Source organism: Pteropus vampyrus, unplaced genomic scaffold, assembly GCF_000151845.1.
Source record: "Pteropus vampyrus isolate Shadow unplaced genomic scaffold, Pvam_2.0 Scaffold15, whole genome shotgun sequence".
NCBI classification, from domain to species: domain Eukaryota; kingdom Metazoa; phylum Chordata; class Mammalia; order Chiroptera; family Pteropodidae; genus Pteropus; species Pteropus vampyrus.
This window is the reverse complement of record NW_011888796.1, coordinates 7788332-7803766: the sequence shown is the minus strand read 5'-3', so window position 1 is coordinate 7803766 and position 15435 is coordinate 7788332. Positions and strand designations below refer to the sequence as shown.

At 37.1% G+C, this 15435-nt stretch overlaps 2 protein-coding genes across 5 annotated transcripts in view; one reads left to right on the top strand and one right to left on the bottom strand.

The window, feature by feature from the left end:
• L3HYPDH (trans-L-3-hydroxyproline dehydratase) overlaps positions 1 to 7291 on the bottom strand; it is a 9271-nt gene extending 1980 nt beyond the window's left edge. Inside the window, exons 1-4 of the mRNA XM_011384859.2 lie at positions 6672 to 7291; positions 2906 to 3075; positions 629 to 751; positions 401 to 538 (exon numbers count right to left, since the gene is read on the bottom strand). Coding sequence (XP_011383161.1) covers positions 401 to 538; positions 629 to 751; positions 2906 to 3075; positions 6672 to 7188 — 948 coding nt within the window. The 5' untranslated portion in view covers positions 7189 to 7291. The remainder of the gene's footprint in view (positions 1 to 400; positions 539 to 628; positions 752 to 2905; positions 3076 to 6671) is intronic.
• A 55-nt stretch (positions 7292 to 7346) lies between these two features.
• The window catches only part of JKAMP (JNK1/MAPK8 associated membrane protein), a 15442-nt gene continuing 7353 nt past the window's right edge, over positions 7347 to 15435 (top strand). For 2 of the 4 annotated variants that reach the window (XM_023527189.1, XM_011384832.2), the window contains exons 1-5: positions 7347 to 7459; positions 9410 to 9501; positions 10028 to 10182; positions 12629 to 12835; positions 14327 to 14508. In XM_023527189.1, coding sequence (XP_023382957.1) covers positions 7456 to 7459; positions 9410 to 9501; positions 10028 to 10182; positions 12629 to 12835; positions 14327 to 14508 — 640 coding nt within the window. In that variant the 5' untranslated portion in view covers positions 7347 to 7455. Of the gene's footprint in view, positions 7460 to 9377; positions 9502 to 10027; positions 10183 to 12628; positions 12836 to 14326; positions 14509 to 15435 lie in introns of all 4 variants that reach the window. The other 2 variants (XM_011384840.2, XM_023527193.1) reach the window with 2 other exon arrangements.

Below are 15435 nucleotides of genomic sequence, written 5' to 3'. Positions count from 1 at the left end.
GGATGGTTGAGAGCTGAAGCTTCAGAAGTGAATGAAATTGCCCACTGGCAACAACTTGCAGATGAGATGAGAAGGAAGTTAAGGATAAAATACTGGGGACCCCTAAATGGAAGGATAGGAAAAGGAAGCTGGGGCAGGGAAAGAGATGGAGAAGGTACTATCAGAGAGCCTGCAAGAGCCCTGATTGAGAGAGAAGGAAACTGGTGCAATTGAAAATGTTCTGGCAAGTACAATTAATAACACACTGAGAACTAATATCCTGGCTGAACAGAAGTTTTATAGGCCTGTTTTAAAATTCTCTTCTGAGAGCTGAGTAAAGAAACTTACCTAACACCCAACTCATACCTTTTCATCTCAAAAGTAACACATTTACAAGTAAGAAGCTAAGGGTGTCACTCACCCTCACAGCCTTCCCTGTGAATACTGAGCCAGTTGTACTGCTTTTAAAGGCTCTTGTCTGGTTCAGTTCCAGAAGCCCTTTGTGATACTGCAAGGCAATTCGAGCTGTCACTCCTGAGCCAGTAGGACTTCTGTCAACCTGTACCAGAATAAATGAAGATGAGAGTGTTCACAGTGTTCTAGTTCCATATTACCAGGTTTTTGTGTCTAAAAATTGCAGTTTTAATACCTGTTGATCTGCAAACACACAGATGTTGGTGGTTGGTTCTTCACTATAAGCATCTTTTCCATCTGTTAATATAGTTCCATATAGAAAGCCAAGGTCTTCACTATCAGGATGAGTAATTTTAAACTACAAATGACAAAAAATTATCAACCACATGTAAAATAAATATTTTGATTAAAATTTATCTTTTAAATAACATATATGGGGTACTCTGTATGACTTCTATCTTTATCATTTTTAAAATATCTTTTGGATCAAGGCACTAAATACTAGAAATTATGTCTTTGTCTAGATGAATAAACATAGTTTGACTGGAAGCTATGATTCTTACCATACTTCGAGTCCTTTTTAAGGAAGTTGCTCTGCACATAGCCTCTACCAAAGGAATAGTCCTATTTTATACACACATACTCAAACCCACACACTCTTTGAATCACTGACCCCAGGACGGTCAGTCCACAGGTTGGACATGGCTGCGCAAACAGGAGGAGCTAAGGCAGTTATATCCTCACTCTCAGGAGCTTGAAAGGGATAATGTGGAAAAATCAATCAGTATCTAGAGCTGAAGTTAATACCATTGATAGACACAAGGACAGTGAGAGGCCATGAGCAAGCAAAAGTTATGAGAATATAGAAATAATTAGTAAGAGAAACAATTGGATGAACAAAAAAAAAATGTATTGAAGAATGAAGATAATTGTTATCATGAAAAGCAGCAGACACACAGAGAAAAGCAGGCACTGATAGTGAGGCTAAATCACATCAATGGGAAAGCATAGGCCCAAATGTGAAATGTTTCCTGTTCTCGGAGGTCTGGTTGTTCAGTTTTTCCTGGATTTCTATAATGTCTGATAGTTTGACCAAGATTACTATAATCTTACTTCCATGTGTTTGTTTAAAAATGAATGAATGAAGATGAATTTATGTTATATTAACTTTACTCCCCACCCCATGGCCTTTCCCTAAATCTGCATCAGCAGTATGGATGGTCAGGAATTCACAACATAGTTCCACTGCCTGATTCATCCCTAATAGAACTTTTTCTCATAGTTTTCTCAGAATCCCTTCTCCTGCAAAGACCACCCTTTGTGACCTTGGTGAGAAGTTTAAGCTTCAATGGAAAGTTCAAAATTACTCTTTCTATTAAGAAAATTATGCCTTTTCCTCTTGATTTCATTGAATGTAAGGTGAAATTATTTTATGCCAAATTGTTAACTCAAATTATTAGCTGTCTGCTTAATGAAACAAAATTGATGTAAATTCAGAGCTTCAGAAGTTACTATGATAAAATAACTCCACATATCGATATTGACAGTACTGGAAAAATGATAATTTAGAACAGAGATATAATATATTTTTTCATTTTGTTAAGTTATAAATTATGTTAAATTAAAACATCAGTTGTTAATTAGATCCATAAATAATTATTAGTAAAAGTATATTAGACACTTTTTTCACAAGGAATTTTTTACTTAGAATGATAATTAAATTTTCATATGCTAAAACATTCAAATACTATATTTGAGTTTTATTTATAGGTCCCAATTTCAATGGCAGACTGGTGATGCTAGAAATGAAAGAATATTCTAGGCTCGTTTATTATCAAAATTGATTTTATCAGAATAGTTTTCTCAAGCCAAAACTAGAGTTACTTGAGTAGTTATTTAACTTTGTAGCAATATAGGAAAAAAATCACTAATTAGGAATTATTGTTCTCTGTGAAATAAGAGAAAGTCTAATAAAATTTCGTGAAATCCATTTTGTAAGCTATATTTTACATTCATTATTTTCAAGTTTTGTAGAATGACTACACATAGCAAGGCATATGCATTTTGAATTAGTAGAATACTATATGATACCTTTACTATATGTTTAAATAACCACAAATTATATTAGTATATATATATTATTAAAGTTAGTAATAGTTATCATTATTGAATATTTATTATGGGTTAGGCATTATTCTAAGTCCTTGATCTGTATTGACTTATTTCTTTCTTCTAACACCCCGTGAAGCAAGTATTTCATAATTTCCATTTTATAGATAAGGAAAACAGGTACATGGAGGTTATGTAATTTGTTCAAAGTTACAAGAGTTACAAGCAGCAAAGCTAGAACTCATTGGTAGTCTTGCTCTAGAGCCTAAGATTCAAACCCTGTTCTTAGTATTACTAATAATTTAAATATGTAGATATTTAATTTTCTGTATAGATGTGTAGTTTATATTCCCTCCATGCCACAGAGGAAGGCGTTTGTTACAATGGCAGCAACTGTACTGACCTGAGCTGTCACTGCTTTCGTCACTGCAGTCGCTGCATCCACAAGGTCCCTTGTCTTTGCAGAACAAACATCAAGTCCTAACTTTTCAGCACTAACAAATGCATAAAATGCGCCACCATATGCAATGTCCACTACCAACTTTTCATGACCAGGAACATCCACTGAGAGATCTGAAAAAGATGTGTTAAATAAATTTGTTTTAGTATTTTAGCAATAAAGTTCATAGAATTTTTAATATGTGTATTTGGGGGATATTTCTTCCTATGATGAAAAGGAAGGAAACAAAAATTCATCTTTAAAATGAGTAGGCATCAGGTAAAGAATAATAGACCTTTAGCTAAGGGCATCTTTCTATCTTTAACTTGATGTTTGCATAAATTAATGAACATATCATTACCATGTTTTCCCTAAATCATACATACATATTTGTTAAGTATTCTGACGATCTTTTCTAGGAAATATCATAGAGGCAGAGAGAAGGAAACCCCTGCGACATCACATGTGAAAACTATGAAGGAAAATGTTGGTCCCCTCTCATGCCACTAGGAATGGTTTAAAATAGTGAAGTTTTCAGATTCGTATTCACAAATTGGTTTTTGTTTTCAACTGCCATGTCAAAACAAAACGAAAAAATTTTTTTTCATGTATAAATTTTTTTTTCATGAACGCTTATTATGTATTTTCATCTCATGAAAGTATCCTGCAGGCAAATACTCAGAATAAAGCCATTGTGGAATCACTGACCTTTATGGTATCATTTCGCATCAGGGTTTTTGAGTATTCTAAGTCCCCGACAAATCCAGAGTTTCCCTTCAAGATCATTTGTTTGAAACCCTAAACTGGTATTTCCAAATAAATGGGGCTGGATGATATTTTGAAACATTAAACCTGTTTTCCCCGTCCTCAAATTTTCCTCTTTCTCCTCCCCAGTTCAAGTGGGCTTGGCAATTACAGCCTCTGGGGAGAGGCATATGGCAGGGGAGAAAGCAGGTTTTATGGAAAATCTAAGATCTCAGGGGAGAGATTTGTTGGCAAAGGAGTATCCCAAAGAGGAATATTTCTCCTGGTCAATAGAGAAATTTTTTCTGGATTGAGGAAAGACTGAAGGTCCTGAGTGCAGAGGACCTGTGTTGACTTCCCCACAGCACCATGAGAGTCTTTGGGGTGGGACAGAGGCAGCAATGGGGCAGGAGCAGAGGCCACGTGAACAGGGCAAACAGCGTTTCACTGGTTACCTGTGTAAGCTGAGGACCAAAAGGTTCTCTTCTTCAAGGCCTTGGCTCTTTTCACAAAACTTTGCTCACATATATGCCAAGAAAAGGGGTAGCACATGGAAGGATCAGGCTAAGTCAACCAATAGGACAGAGTGAGGTCTCAAATTCAGAAATTAAATTGTGAAAAATAAAAATTTTATTGCATTCTTGAATTTACACAGTCATACAAAGGTAACAACCAATATGCTCTCAGTTACAGGCTAGCCCACAGAGACGTTTTTTACATGTGATGTGTAAAAACACAGCAAATTTATCATCAAAAGAGTAAAACATGCCTGTGGAACTTAACAGTAAAACTGAATGAAAAAGGTCTTTATCTGGATGCTGATGCAACATGAAAAGTATGTTTAATAAAAGGAAAATGAGGAATTATATGGAAATGAGGGACTGCTAGAGAGCTAAGCCAAGTGAGGCTTCTTTGGTGTTCTCATGTGTAAAATGGGCTATTACCTCCCAAAAGCGTTCTTTTGAGAATTCCATGTGATAATGTGGCGGGGGTGGGGTGGGGTGCTTGGCATAGATTAAGAATGCAATGTTAATATTAAAGCCAAAAGTTTAATTTCCAGTGAGAATAGGACTCTTAAGAGGACAAGGTATTTACATTTGTCCATCAGCATATTCTTTTCCAAATTTCATTTAAGTTACTCATTCAACGAATATTGACTACCTACTGTTCTAGCATTTGAATACAATGAACAAAACTCAAGAGTTTTCATTTTAGCAGGTGGAATGCAAATGGCCTCAACAATCCTCTGAAGTGTTGTCATTTTCATTTTACAGACATGACAGTGAGAAATAGAATTCACAAAGTTACCAAGATAGAGAGGGGCAGAGCAGTGATCTTGGTTGAACACTGTCAGTCTGTCTTTTTTGCATTTTCCCAAGTAGAGAATTTAGGATTTCATTTTCTTAATGACTCAAAGTGAGCATTAATGCCCACTGATTATTGTACAGTCATGCAGTGATGCTTTCAGGAACTACTGTGCTTGCCGAGTTGGCTGCGCCTGTCCTAATCAGCCTGAATTGAGGTAGTTGGTGATCCTGCTGCCAGCTGTCATTTCCTACAAAATATAAAGTGCTTCCCATTTGCTGCTGGGGTGGCTAGGTAGTCCAGCTAGTTAAACTGTTGAGGTTTTTGAGATGCAATCCTAAACATAAACTCCTGTCTCCCTCTAGTGTCCTCCCATTTGCAGATGTGACATCATTCTCTCCTTAATGAGAAAGTGGCACCAATTTCCCAAGTGGCATTCTTCATCAGCTTGAGTGTTTCAGCTGCCTGAGGTTGCTCCAAGACTGACATATGCCTGGGCCATTACGGCATCATTCACAATCAGGCTAATCTGGAATCCAGATCCTTGAGGAGGATCAAAATCAAACTAACAGAATGATATGCATGGCTTGAAGACTCAAAAAAAAAAAAAAAAAAAGAAAAGAAAAAAGAAAAAAAAGAAAAAGAAAAGATGCAATAACCTTATTCATGGCTGGACTAAATTAGCTCCCAGTTCAATTCCAGTCATGACTACTATAGCAGCCTCACTGATAGAATTCAGCTCTTTAGAGGGATCTCCCTCTATGTAAGGATAATAGTTATAGACAGCTGTTTTACATGACATACAGGCTCTGTACTAGGGAACCGTCCAAAATCTTTTGAAGGCTCAGCACACCTAAAGAATTCTAACTAGCAACCCTATATATTCTGTAGTCTGTCCATAGGAACATTATATATACACGCACACATACATACATATGTATATGTGTGTATATAAGTAGTGCCTTACATATTCTTTTAATTTTCACAAAAAAAAATCAATGAGTCGACAAATGAAGCATAGGCACAGAGAGGTTAAGTAATTTGACTAAGGTTGCACAGCTTTACGGGGTTGTCAGGATTTGAGCCCACGCAATGTCTGTCCCTGTTTTAAAAAATAAGAGCAGCAACATTGTTATCTTCACGATTTATAAACTACTTAGTTCATTCTCATTTACTTTTTCCCCCAAGAAGTGGGGAAGCACTTTTTACAGATGAATTTTAGTAACTTATGTTTTGTAAATTCTCGGGTGATTACCTCCCGACAATTTTACATGTACTCTGAGCCAGCCTGTAACTCCGGTACACTGGCTGTTTTTTACTCTTTCCCTGACCCTAGTGGACCTTGCTTTATTCAATTGTAAAATCCCTAGGAAGGCTTGTCAAGTGGAGAATGAAACACGGAGCAAGAGAAACGCGAAATTCTTTACTTCTAAGGCCTCTTTCAAGGCCACAAGAGGATAGATCTGCAGCATAACAGACTTGCATGCACCGCACAACCCCTCAGGACTAAGATTCTGGCACACATCCGCAGTGATTTAGAATTACCTTTCTATTAACGGCAAAGGCTGTGGGGGTGCGTTAGTTGCATAGCGTGGCTTTCAGCCCAGAGAGTTAGTGTAGCTAGTTTTTGCCTCCGGCTGCCGTCCCGCCCGCGGCTGGGAGGGTCCCACCGTTTGTTTACCTGTGGCCAGCGCGAAGGCCGGGACACTATGGAAGCGCACCGGGCCGCGACTGCGGCCGCCTTCGTACTCCACGAAGGCGGCCACCAGCCCGCATGGGCAGTGGATGTTCACGCGGGCCTCGCGGGCGCCGGCCGAGGGCGCGGGCACCAGCCCGAAGTCGAGCGCGAAGCGGCCCAGCGCCAGCACCGCGTGTCCGCACATGGAGCTATAGCCCTCGTTGTGCAGGAACAGGACGCCCAGGTGCGCGTCAGGCAGCTCGCTCCGCACCAGCACGGCCCCGTACATGTCCCGGTGGCCCCGGGGCTCAAACATAAGCCGTCGCCGCACGTGGTCAAGGTGCTGGCGCATGAAGCGCCGCTTGGCCAGCAGCGTGGGGCCGACCACTTCGGGGCACCCTGCCATAACGATGCGCAGGGGCTCGCCACCAGCGTGCATGTCCACCACTGACAGCGCCGGCGTCCCTGGGTCATGGGGTGGCAGTAAGGGCACCGGCCGCGTGCTCTCCACTGTCTGCATCCAGGAACTCGACCACCCACCCGTAACGCCGGCGTCAAGCCCCGGGCCTATCTGTACTCGATGTGAGAAGAGCAGGACGCTTGGCCTCTCTCAGGGGGCGGGATCTCGGGCCTAGACAAGGAAGCGCGAGTCAGGGGCGGGGTTTCGGCATGGTCACCCGGGTTACCAGGAGGCGGAGCCGCCGAGGTGGCTGTGGCCCGGATGTCCGGGCGCTGCGGCTGGATCCGCTGATCCTGGATCTTCTCCAGGGGAACTTAAGAACGGCCAATGGGTGAGTGGTCACCGGGGTCCAGGGAACTGTTTGTCTTAGTCCCTTTTTCTTCTCTCTGCTGTTGGCTCTGGGCTCGGCCCGGCAGGCCGCTTCTAAATAGAGGCTCATCCCCGCCCCTTCCTCCCACCCATCTTCTGGCCAGGCCTCCTCCAGACTCTTCCCAGGTTCTGGATAGTTTTGGATCCTGACAAGCTGCAGAGGGGAGGCCAGCTACGTGCTGGGAGTAAGGCCAAGCCTTTGTTGTTTTGTTCGAAATGTCACTCTGTCTCTTTGTTTCAGTACCTTTGTTTATTTAACATTCATGAGGATTGACTTCACATTTTTGAGTGCAGAAATACAGTAAGGGAAGCAGAAGCTAATTGCCGCATAACTATTGTCTCCTGCTTCGGTATCTAACATAGTTGATAGGCCCTTCATAAAGAGGCAAGATGGTTGCAAAAAAAGCCAAAATTTTAGGCCTAGTTTACTAAAGGAAATGAAAGAGTAGAGTGAAGGGACACTGGGAGTCAGGGTTTTGTTTGGTTGATGATAAACTATTGCTTTCAGTTTATCATACTGGTTTTCAGGCCTTGGGTTTTAAGAAACTTCACCTTATTTACATTCAGATATATTTATTAAGCATCTAATAGGTGCAAAGCCTGTACAGAAAAAGCTTCCAGTTCTTTAACTTATACCTTCTCAAAAAATTCGAGCAATTCATTCCATCTATTAGTTTAGAACATCGTGATTACAGTTGGTTTAAAACTAAGTGCCAAGTAAGGTAAAGAAGCCCCTTGGTTTATTAAAAATTCAGAAATTTAATGAAAGCGAACATATTAAATGAGGCATTTTAGTCAGTGCTATTTCTGTTTTTTCTCAGCAGCACAAGGAGAAAGAAATCAAAAGTCTACTCGAATTTGCAAGGAGAAAGGGCATTGTGGACCAGGCAGTCTCTAGATTGTTAATTCATGAAGAATTTGGGAAATGATCGTTCAAGAATAATCATAAAATATATCATTCTTAAATTAATTCATATTTGACCACAGTTCTTTTGGATTTATTCCACACTAGGCTGTAGATTTCTTGAGAGCAAGGACTCTGTAATGTTCCTCTGTGGCTCTTTAGTGGTCCCTAACTAGTGGAATCTGACACTTTAATGCATGTTTACTGAATAAATGAATCAGTGAATGAAGGGTAACATGTCACTGATGAAAAAAATCCTCCAGTAACTTCTACCTGTTGATGATATCAAAGACAATCTGTAGGCCCTGAATTTTTCTTGTAAAGAAGAGCTGCTTTTTGTTTTCTTTGAGGCTTAAGATCAAGGTAGTTGATTCTAAGGCAGTGGTTTCCAAATGTTGGTCATTGTGGCCCACTGATACAGCTTTGATGAAATTTTCACCTGTCCTTGACAAAAATGACAGAAGTTAGGACAATGTAATAAGCTTTTTATAAAGGTGAATTTATTTACTTAAAAGTTTTCCCTTTATTCTGAAATTATGTCCTTTCTGCCCTCCTGATGTTATATAATGAAAGGTAATAACAGATTGTACCTATGTGTGTGTCACATAATGTCCTGACTGAGCAAAATAAAAAGTAGTGATTCTCTACAAATTCTCTTATTAAAATTAACAATGGAACTTCAGAGGTCTAGACCATCTAATAAAGGGAAGTGGCTGGAGCCATCGGAGTCATGCCAGATTAGGCTTTGAGTTCTGGGGATAGACCCCGCTCTGCTGGTTGAGAACCTTAATCATAAGGAACAGTATGAACAACGAGGTTCCAGTGTAACTTTCTGCAGTGTCACAGTGTAAAAGGAGAAATTTAATTTTTAAAATAAATGCTTTAAGACTTGTCATTATAATACATACCATCTTTTACTTGAAACTGTGTTTCAAATATTCAACTATTATTGCATAATTTTTTTAAATCACAAAAGATGTTACTGTACTGGCATTTGTTTTTAAAAAGCTGTCGATATTCAACCAGCATGCCTTGGACTTTACTGTGGGAAGACCCTACTATTTAAAAATGGCTCAACTGAAATATATGGAGAATGTGGGGTAAGTCTTAATGTTGTGTATTATTTCATTTGTAAAATCTTTTGGCTTTTGAAGTATTTTCACATGTAGAATATCTTTTTTCTCCATTCTGGTCATTAAAGGAATATGGAAGCATTAATAAAATCTTTGTTGTCATATTGATTGTCTATAATCTTGACAGTCACAGATAGCAATTTTTTAAACATTTTATAATTTTATAGTAACTTCTAATTATTTTTTATTAATGATGTAGTACAGTGACTTGGACTTAACATCATAAATGTAGAACACTTTGCAATTATTTTTACATGATATTAATAAGTTTTTTGTTTAATGTTACTGTTTCAGTAAATTAGTAAAAAATCCTTTAAGAGCATTTTACGGATATAGGCAAAAACAATGTATTTTATTTTTTTATTTCTAAAAGACACACATGTAAACATATTTAAACTCAAATGGGATATCTTATAGAATGATTTTTTGAGGGGAAGGTGTTAATATTCTAAAATAATATCTGTACATAAAATATTGTTTTTACATATTGTAGGTGTGCCCAAGAGGGCAGAGAACAAATGCACAGAAGTATTGTCAGCCTTGCACAGAGTCTCCAGAACTTTATGATTGGCTCTATCTTGGATTTATGGCTATGCTTCCTCTTGTTTTACATTGGTTCTTCATTGAGTGGTACTCAGGGAAAAAGAGGTTAGCACTTTCTATGAATGTATCTGGATGGAATGATATTGGAATAATTATCATTTACAAGACCTTATCAAGTAATTATACTTCTGTTGTTTTAAAAATGGTACACCTGTTTTTGCTTTATATTCTGATTACTTTTGACTGTGGCAAGAAAATTTAATGATAGGGCATGCCTCAGTAATTAGTAAAGGAAGTATACTATATCTGTTTTACTCTAAATGATCTTGAAAGAATGTATTTTTAAATTTTATCAATTATAATCTTTATTGGTTTTCTACAAAGAATTGCTTATGATTACAAACTATTGTTCTAGAGCAAATATATTGTAATTTAATACTACTAATCTATTATAATGTTAAAATGATATAGCTGCAACCTAATTATGAAAACTTATACTAACACATTACATCAACAAACATTTATTCAGCACTGTGTTTTATGTTTAGAAGATCAGGAGAGGAAATACAAAAATAACTGACATGGTTTAGAGCTATAATCTTGTAGAGAAGACAAATATATATACAACTAATTGTAATATAAATCAGTCTTAAAAAATGTATAAACAAAGTGTATAAAAAGGATTATAAACAAAATGCTCTGGAATCACAAAGAATGGAAGAGATAAATTATGCCCGGTGGAATCTGAAAAACTTCAAAAAAAAGAACATTTTAGGCAGAGGAAACAGCATAAACAATGGCATGGAGGCATGAAATGTGTAATCTGTTGTGGGAAGAAGGGAAGTTTGGGTGGTCAGAATGGGGACTGCATATGAAAAGAAGGTGTTAAAAAGGAGAGTGGAAAAGGTAGATTGAGGCCAGAATGTTAATGTTCTTGATGAGGATGTGAACTTTATTCTACTGGGAATGAAGACCCACTTTCTACCCTAGTACATTTCAACCCTACTGGCTTTTCATTCCTCTAATTTCTCAGCATCTTACCCACTTTAGGTCCTTTCCACACTGTTTTCTCTGCCTGAAATATTCTCTTCTTTCTCTGTGACTTTTTACCTAGTTGCCCTTTTTCCCTTCAGATAGCAGTTTAAATTATACCTACTCATATAGGCTTTCCCTGGCCCAATCTAAAGTAGATATGTCCCCCTTATTTTTCTTTCTTAATAGCACTCTTCATTTTGTTGTTTTCGTTTTATATTTAGCACTCGACACAATTTATAGTTAGTTATGTTTGTTTCCTCATTTAACGTTTGGCCCATTTTTGACTGTTAAGTTCCAGGCAGGCAGTGGCCATTTCTGTTATTCTCCATGGAATCTCCCAAGACCAGCACAGCAGCTGGCAAGTGAAAGATGCTCACTCAGCTACTATTTGCCAAGTGAATGATTTATTGGTGAAGGTTTGGGTTTAGAGAAGTTGCATCATTGGATGTTATATTTTCCGAAGATAACTCCTGTAGAGGGTAGATTAGAGGTGAGACATCCTAGAAGGCTGTTGTCCAAGAAACAGTGATGGCCAGACTCCAGTAGTGGGAATGGAAGTGAAAAAAACTGATTAGATGGAAATAGAATAAGCACTTTTCTAGATCCTACTTCATAAATCCACGGTGATTATTTATGTTGGGAAAGCATTCATTGTTTCTCAGAATATATAAATAGATTTTTTTAAAAGCAGGTCTCATCTTTTTAATTTCTGTTATAGAATGATGAGAGATGGGGGCGAGAAAGATGTGATACTAAAGCTAAATAGAATAAATGCTCAGTTAATTGTTGAAACCTCTCAGCTCAAAGAAAAAAGATGGGATAAGAGGTACCTCACCAAATGCATCAGAACTAACACATCAGGTATGTTTTGAGGGAGAACCTTGGAGCAGAGGTTAGAGCTTTGGTTTGAGGGCAGAGCAGTGATCAGTGCTTAAGCAAGAAAGGAGGCGGGTTTTAAAAGGAGTTCGCATAACTATGCTTTGCCTAGGAAATTGGTAGCAAGGAACACAAGGACCAGCCCTTGCATTTTCCTGAGATGCTGCACTTAAATCAAGGAAGCAGAGGCCTAGCTGTCTGAGGCTATAGCAATGTTTCTCAACCTTTTTTTCACTGTCACCTCCTTAAGGAACCTTTATAGATAACTTTTCCCCCTAATTCCACCTACTGCCATTAAATTTTAATATCACAGATGCCTAAATTACTTTAATAAGTTTTGATAGCAGTTTGACAAGATACTGTAGATAAATGTGGATCTAATTTCTGCTCTTCTACGCATTTAGATACTATTGGCACAGCATTATCTGGGATGTATATCCCTTTTTTGTAAACAAGGTTAAACTCTTCTTAAGTTGTTTTCTTATAGGTTTGTTTTTTCTTACCTGTTTAGATTTTTATTTTCAGGATTTACCAGTTAAAATTTTTTTTTAGAATCCATATCTTGAATCATATCCAGATTTTATTAAAGCCATTCAGCACTAAAATTTTTTTGGTAATTGTGCTTCTTTTGTATTACTAGTTCCAGTGCACTTTTCCAACACATCACTGCATTATTTGAATGCAGTATGGCAGCTATCATCACCTTACTTGTGAGTGATCCAGTTGGTGTTCTTTATATCCGTTCATGTCGAGTATTGATGCTTTCTGATTGGTACACAATGCTTTACAACCCAAGTCCAGACTATGTTACCACAGTGCACTGTACTCACGAAGCTGTCTACCCACTGTAAGTATTTAGACCTGAGATCATTTTTTCAAAAATGATAATTATGGATTTCACTTATTTCAACATATCAAGCATTGTAAAATGGCTTCTAGGTACTGGGGAAGATATATAGAAATGATTTTCTTAAGAGATACATAGCCTGATAGGAGGAAATAGAAATACATCTTGGTATAATAAAAGTGAAAGTATTTTTGTGTTGGTGTTTAGAAAGTGTGTATAAACACATAAAATAAGCCATATATGTTTCTTAAGAAAGGAGTTATAAGAAAAACCTTTTTGATATGCAGCAGAGAAGCAATATCTGACATACAGAAAAGAGTATGGGCTTTGGAGCTAAAGACCAGCTTGAGTTTGAATCCCAGGTCTGCCAGTTGTTGTGTTAACGTGAACATATTCAGAGCCTCTTATAACTCAGTTTTCCCATGATAAAATGGGAATGATGATCCCTTATAAGGTGATTGTGAGGATTAAATAAATGTGCACATATCAAGTACAGTGCAATGCCTTATATATAGGAAACACCTAATAGTAGCTGGAATTATTCAAGTGCTTGAGTAATGTCCTCTTTCTTTTTTCCCCCAAATGTTTGTAATTTCCATCAGAATGTTTGTTTTACAAATATCAAATTCATAAAGTTCTGTGTAATATTATCCCAGACTACTTCATTTTTAGTTTCTGTTAATTGTTGGTGTTCATTTGATGGGTTTTTCTTGGTAAAGGTTTAATAGAAGAGTCTGATATTTATGTTCTCATAGTTAATAGTAAGTTTTCATTACATAATATGCCAATGAAATCATCCTTTTTAAGCAAGTTCTTAATAGCACTAAGCATTAAAAATACACATGCACATATGTTAAAAAGGTAATTTTCAAAAAATAAGACCCAGATATAAAGGTGTGAAAATCTTTTACATCTTCCTACCTTTAAGGCCTACAAATTATTTATTCCATGTATAGATATTATTTTCTCTGTATCTCTATGTATATAAGATTAACATTTATGTGTAAAAGACTGATAAAGTTTTTTTTATTTCATAGAATTATACCCTCTGCCTCAATTAATGAAATAATGGCTGTATAATATTCCAGCTTGAATGTACTATAAAATTTAACCAGTTTTCTGTTGCTGAATATTTATTTTCTTGCTGAGTTTTATTATGTGATCCAATAAAAACCTTGTTCATAAAGTTTTTTGTGTATCCCCGATTATCTCCCTTTGATAAAATTCTGCAAGTAAAATTGCTGGATCAAAGGATATAACCATTTTTAGGATTTTGGATCTACATTTCCAAACTGCCTCCTGGAGAGGAACCAACGTGCCCTTTCCAGCGGTGTACGAGTCTTTTTGGCCAACCTTCCACCAATATGAATATTCAATGGGTAGACTTAATATACTTTTTAAAACTCTTATAGGATCTTTAATTTAAATTAACAATCAATGATAAAATATTTTAAAACATATTTCTGCTAATACAATTATTTTATTTTATAGGTACACCATTGTATTTATCTATTACGCGTTCTGCTTGGTATTAATGATGCTGCTCCGGCCACTCCTGGTAAAGAAGATTGCCTGTGGGCTGGGGAAGTCCGATCGATTTAAAAGTATTTATGCGGCACTTTACTTCTTCCCAATTTTAACTGTGCTTCAGGCAGTTGGCGGAGGCCTTTTATGTAAGTTTGATGAGTACATTTATTATCATATGTGATAAACAGTATTTTCTCTGAGTATAATTTTGGAGCTTTTTTAAAAAATAGTTTTTTTTAATCCTTGAAAATAATCCATAGTATATATTTTTGCTAAAACATATAATAAGCCTTATAAAAAAATCAGGGTTTCTTGGAGTGGATTAGAAATTCTCAAGAAATTAGTGGCACTAATCAAAACTGATTTATATTTAGAGAATACTTTGTATTTGAAGCTTATGACCTAAATAAGAAGATTTTAAAACCCTGTATAAATTAAAAAACAAAAATCTGGTTTTTGCATATAAAATATGGAGGTTACTCTTGATAATGAATACTATTTACCATTAAGTTAAGTCCTAGATTTCTAGTTCCTTTATGAAAACCTTTTAGATACAGTAAGTTGGAATTAGGCCTTTATAGATAATTCAGTTTCTGGCCTCTGCATCCTGAAACATTTGAAATTGTTCCAAATGGATTTCACTGCAATGTAGAATGATTAGTGGTTTCATGACCTGAGTTGAATTGTTTTAAAAGAATTGTATGAAAAATAATTCAAGATTTTTTTTCTCAAATTGTCCATCTGTTTTAGCGTGCTATAAGTTTAAGAGAAAGGTGGTATTTTGTAAGAAAAATAATTTGCTTAAAGTATTATTACTATCCTGTATTTGGAGTACAGTAGTGTCCCCCCTTCTCCACAGTGTCACTTTCTGTGGTTTCAGTTACCTGAGGTCAACCGCAGTCCGAAAATATTAAACAGTTCATACAATTTAAATTGAGTGCTGTTCTGAGTACTGTGATGAGATCTCATGCCACCCTGCTCCATCCCTCCCAGGACGTGAATCATCCCCTTGTCTAGCGTACCCACACTGTTACTGTATATGCTGCCCTCCTGTTAGTCACTTAGCTCAATTA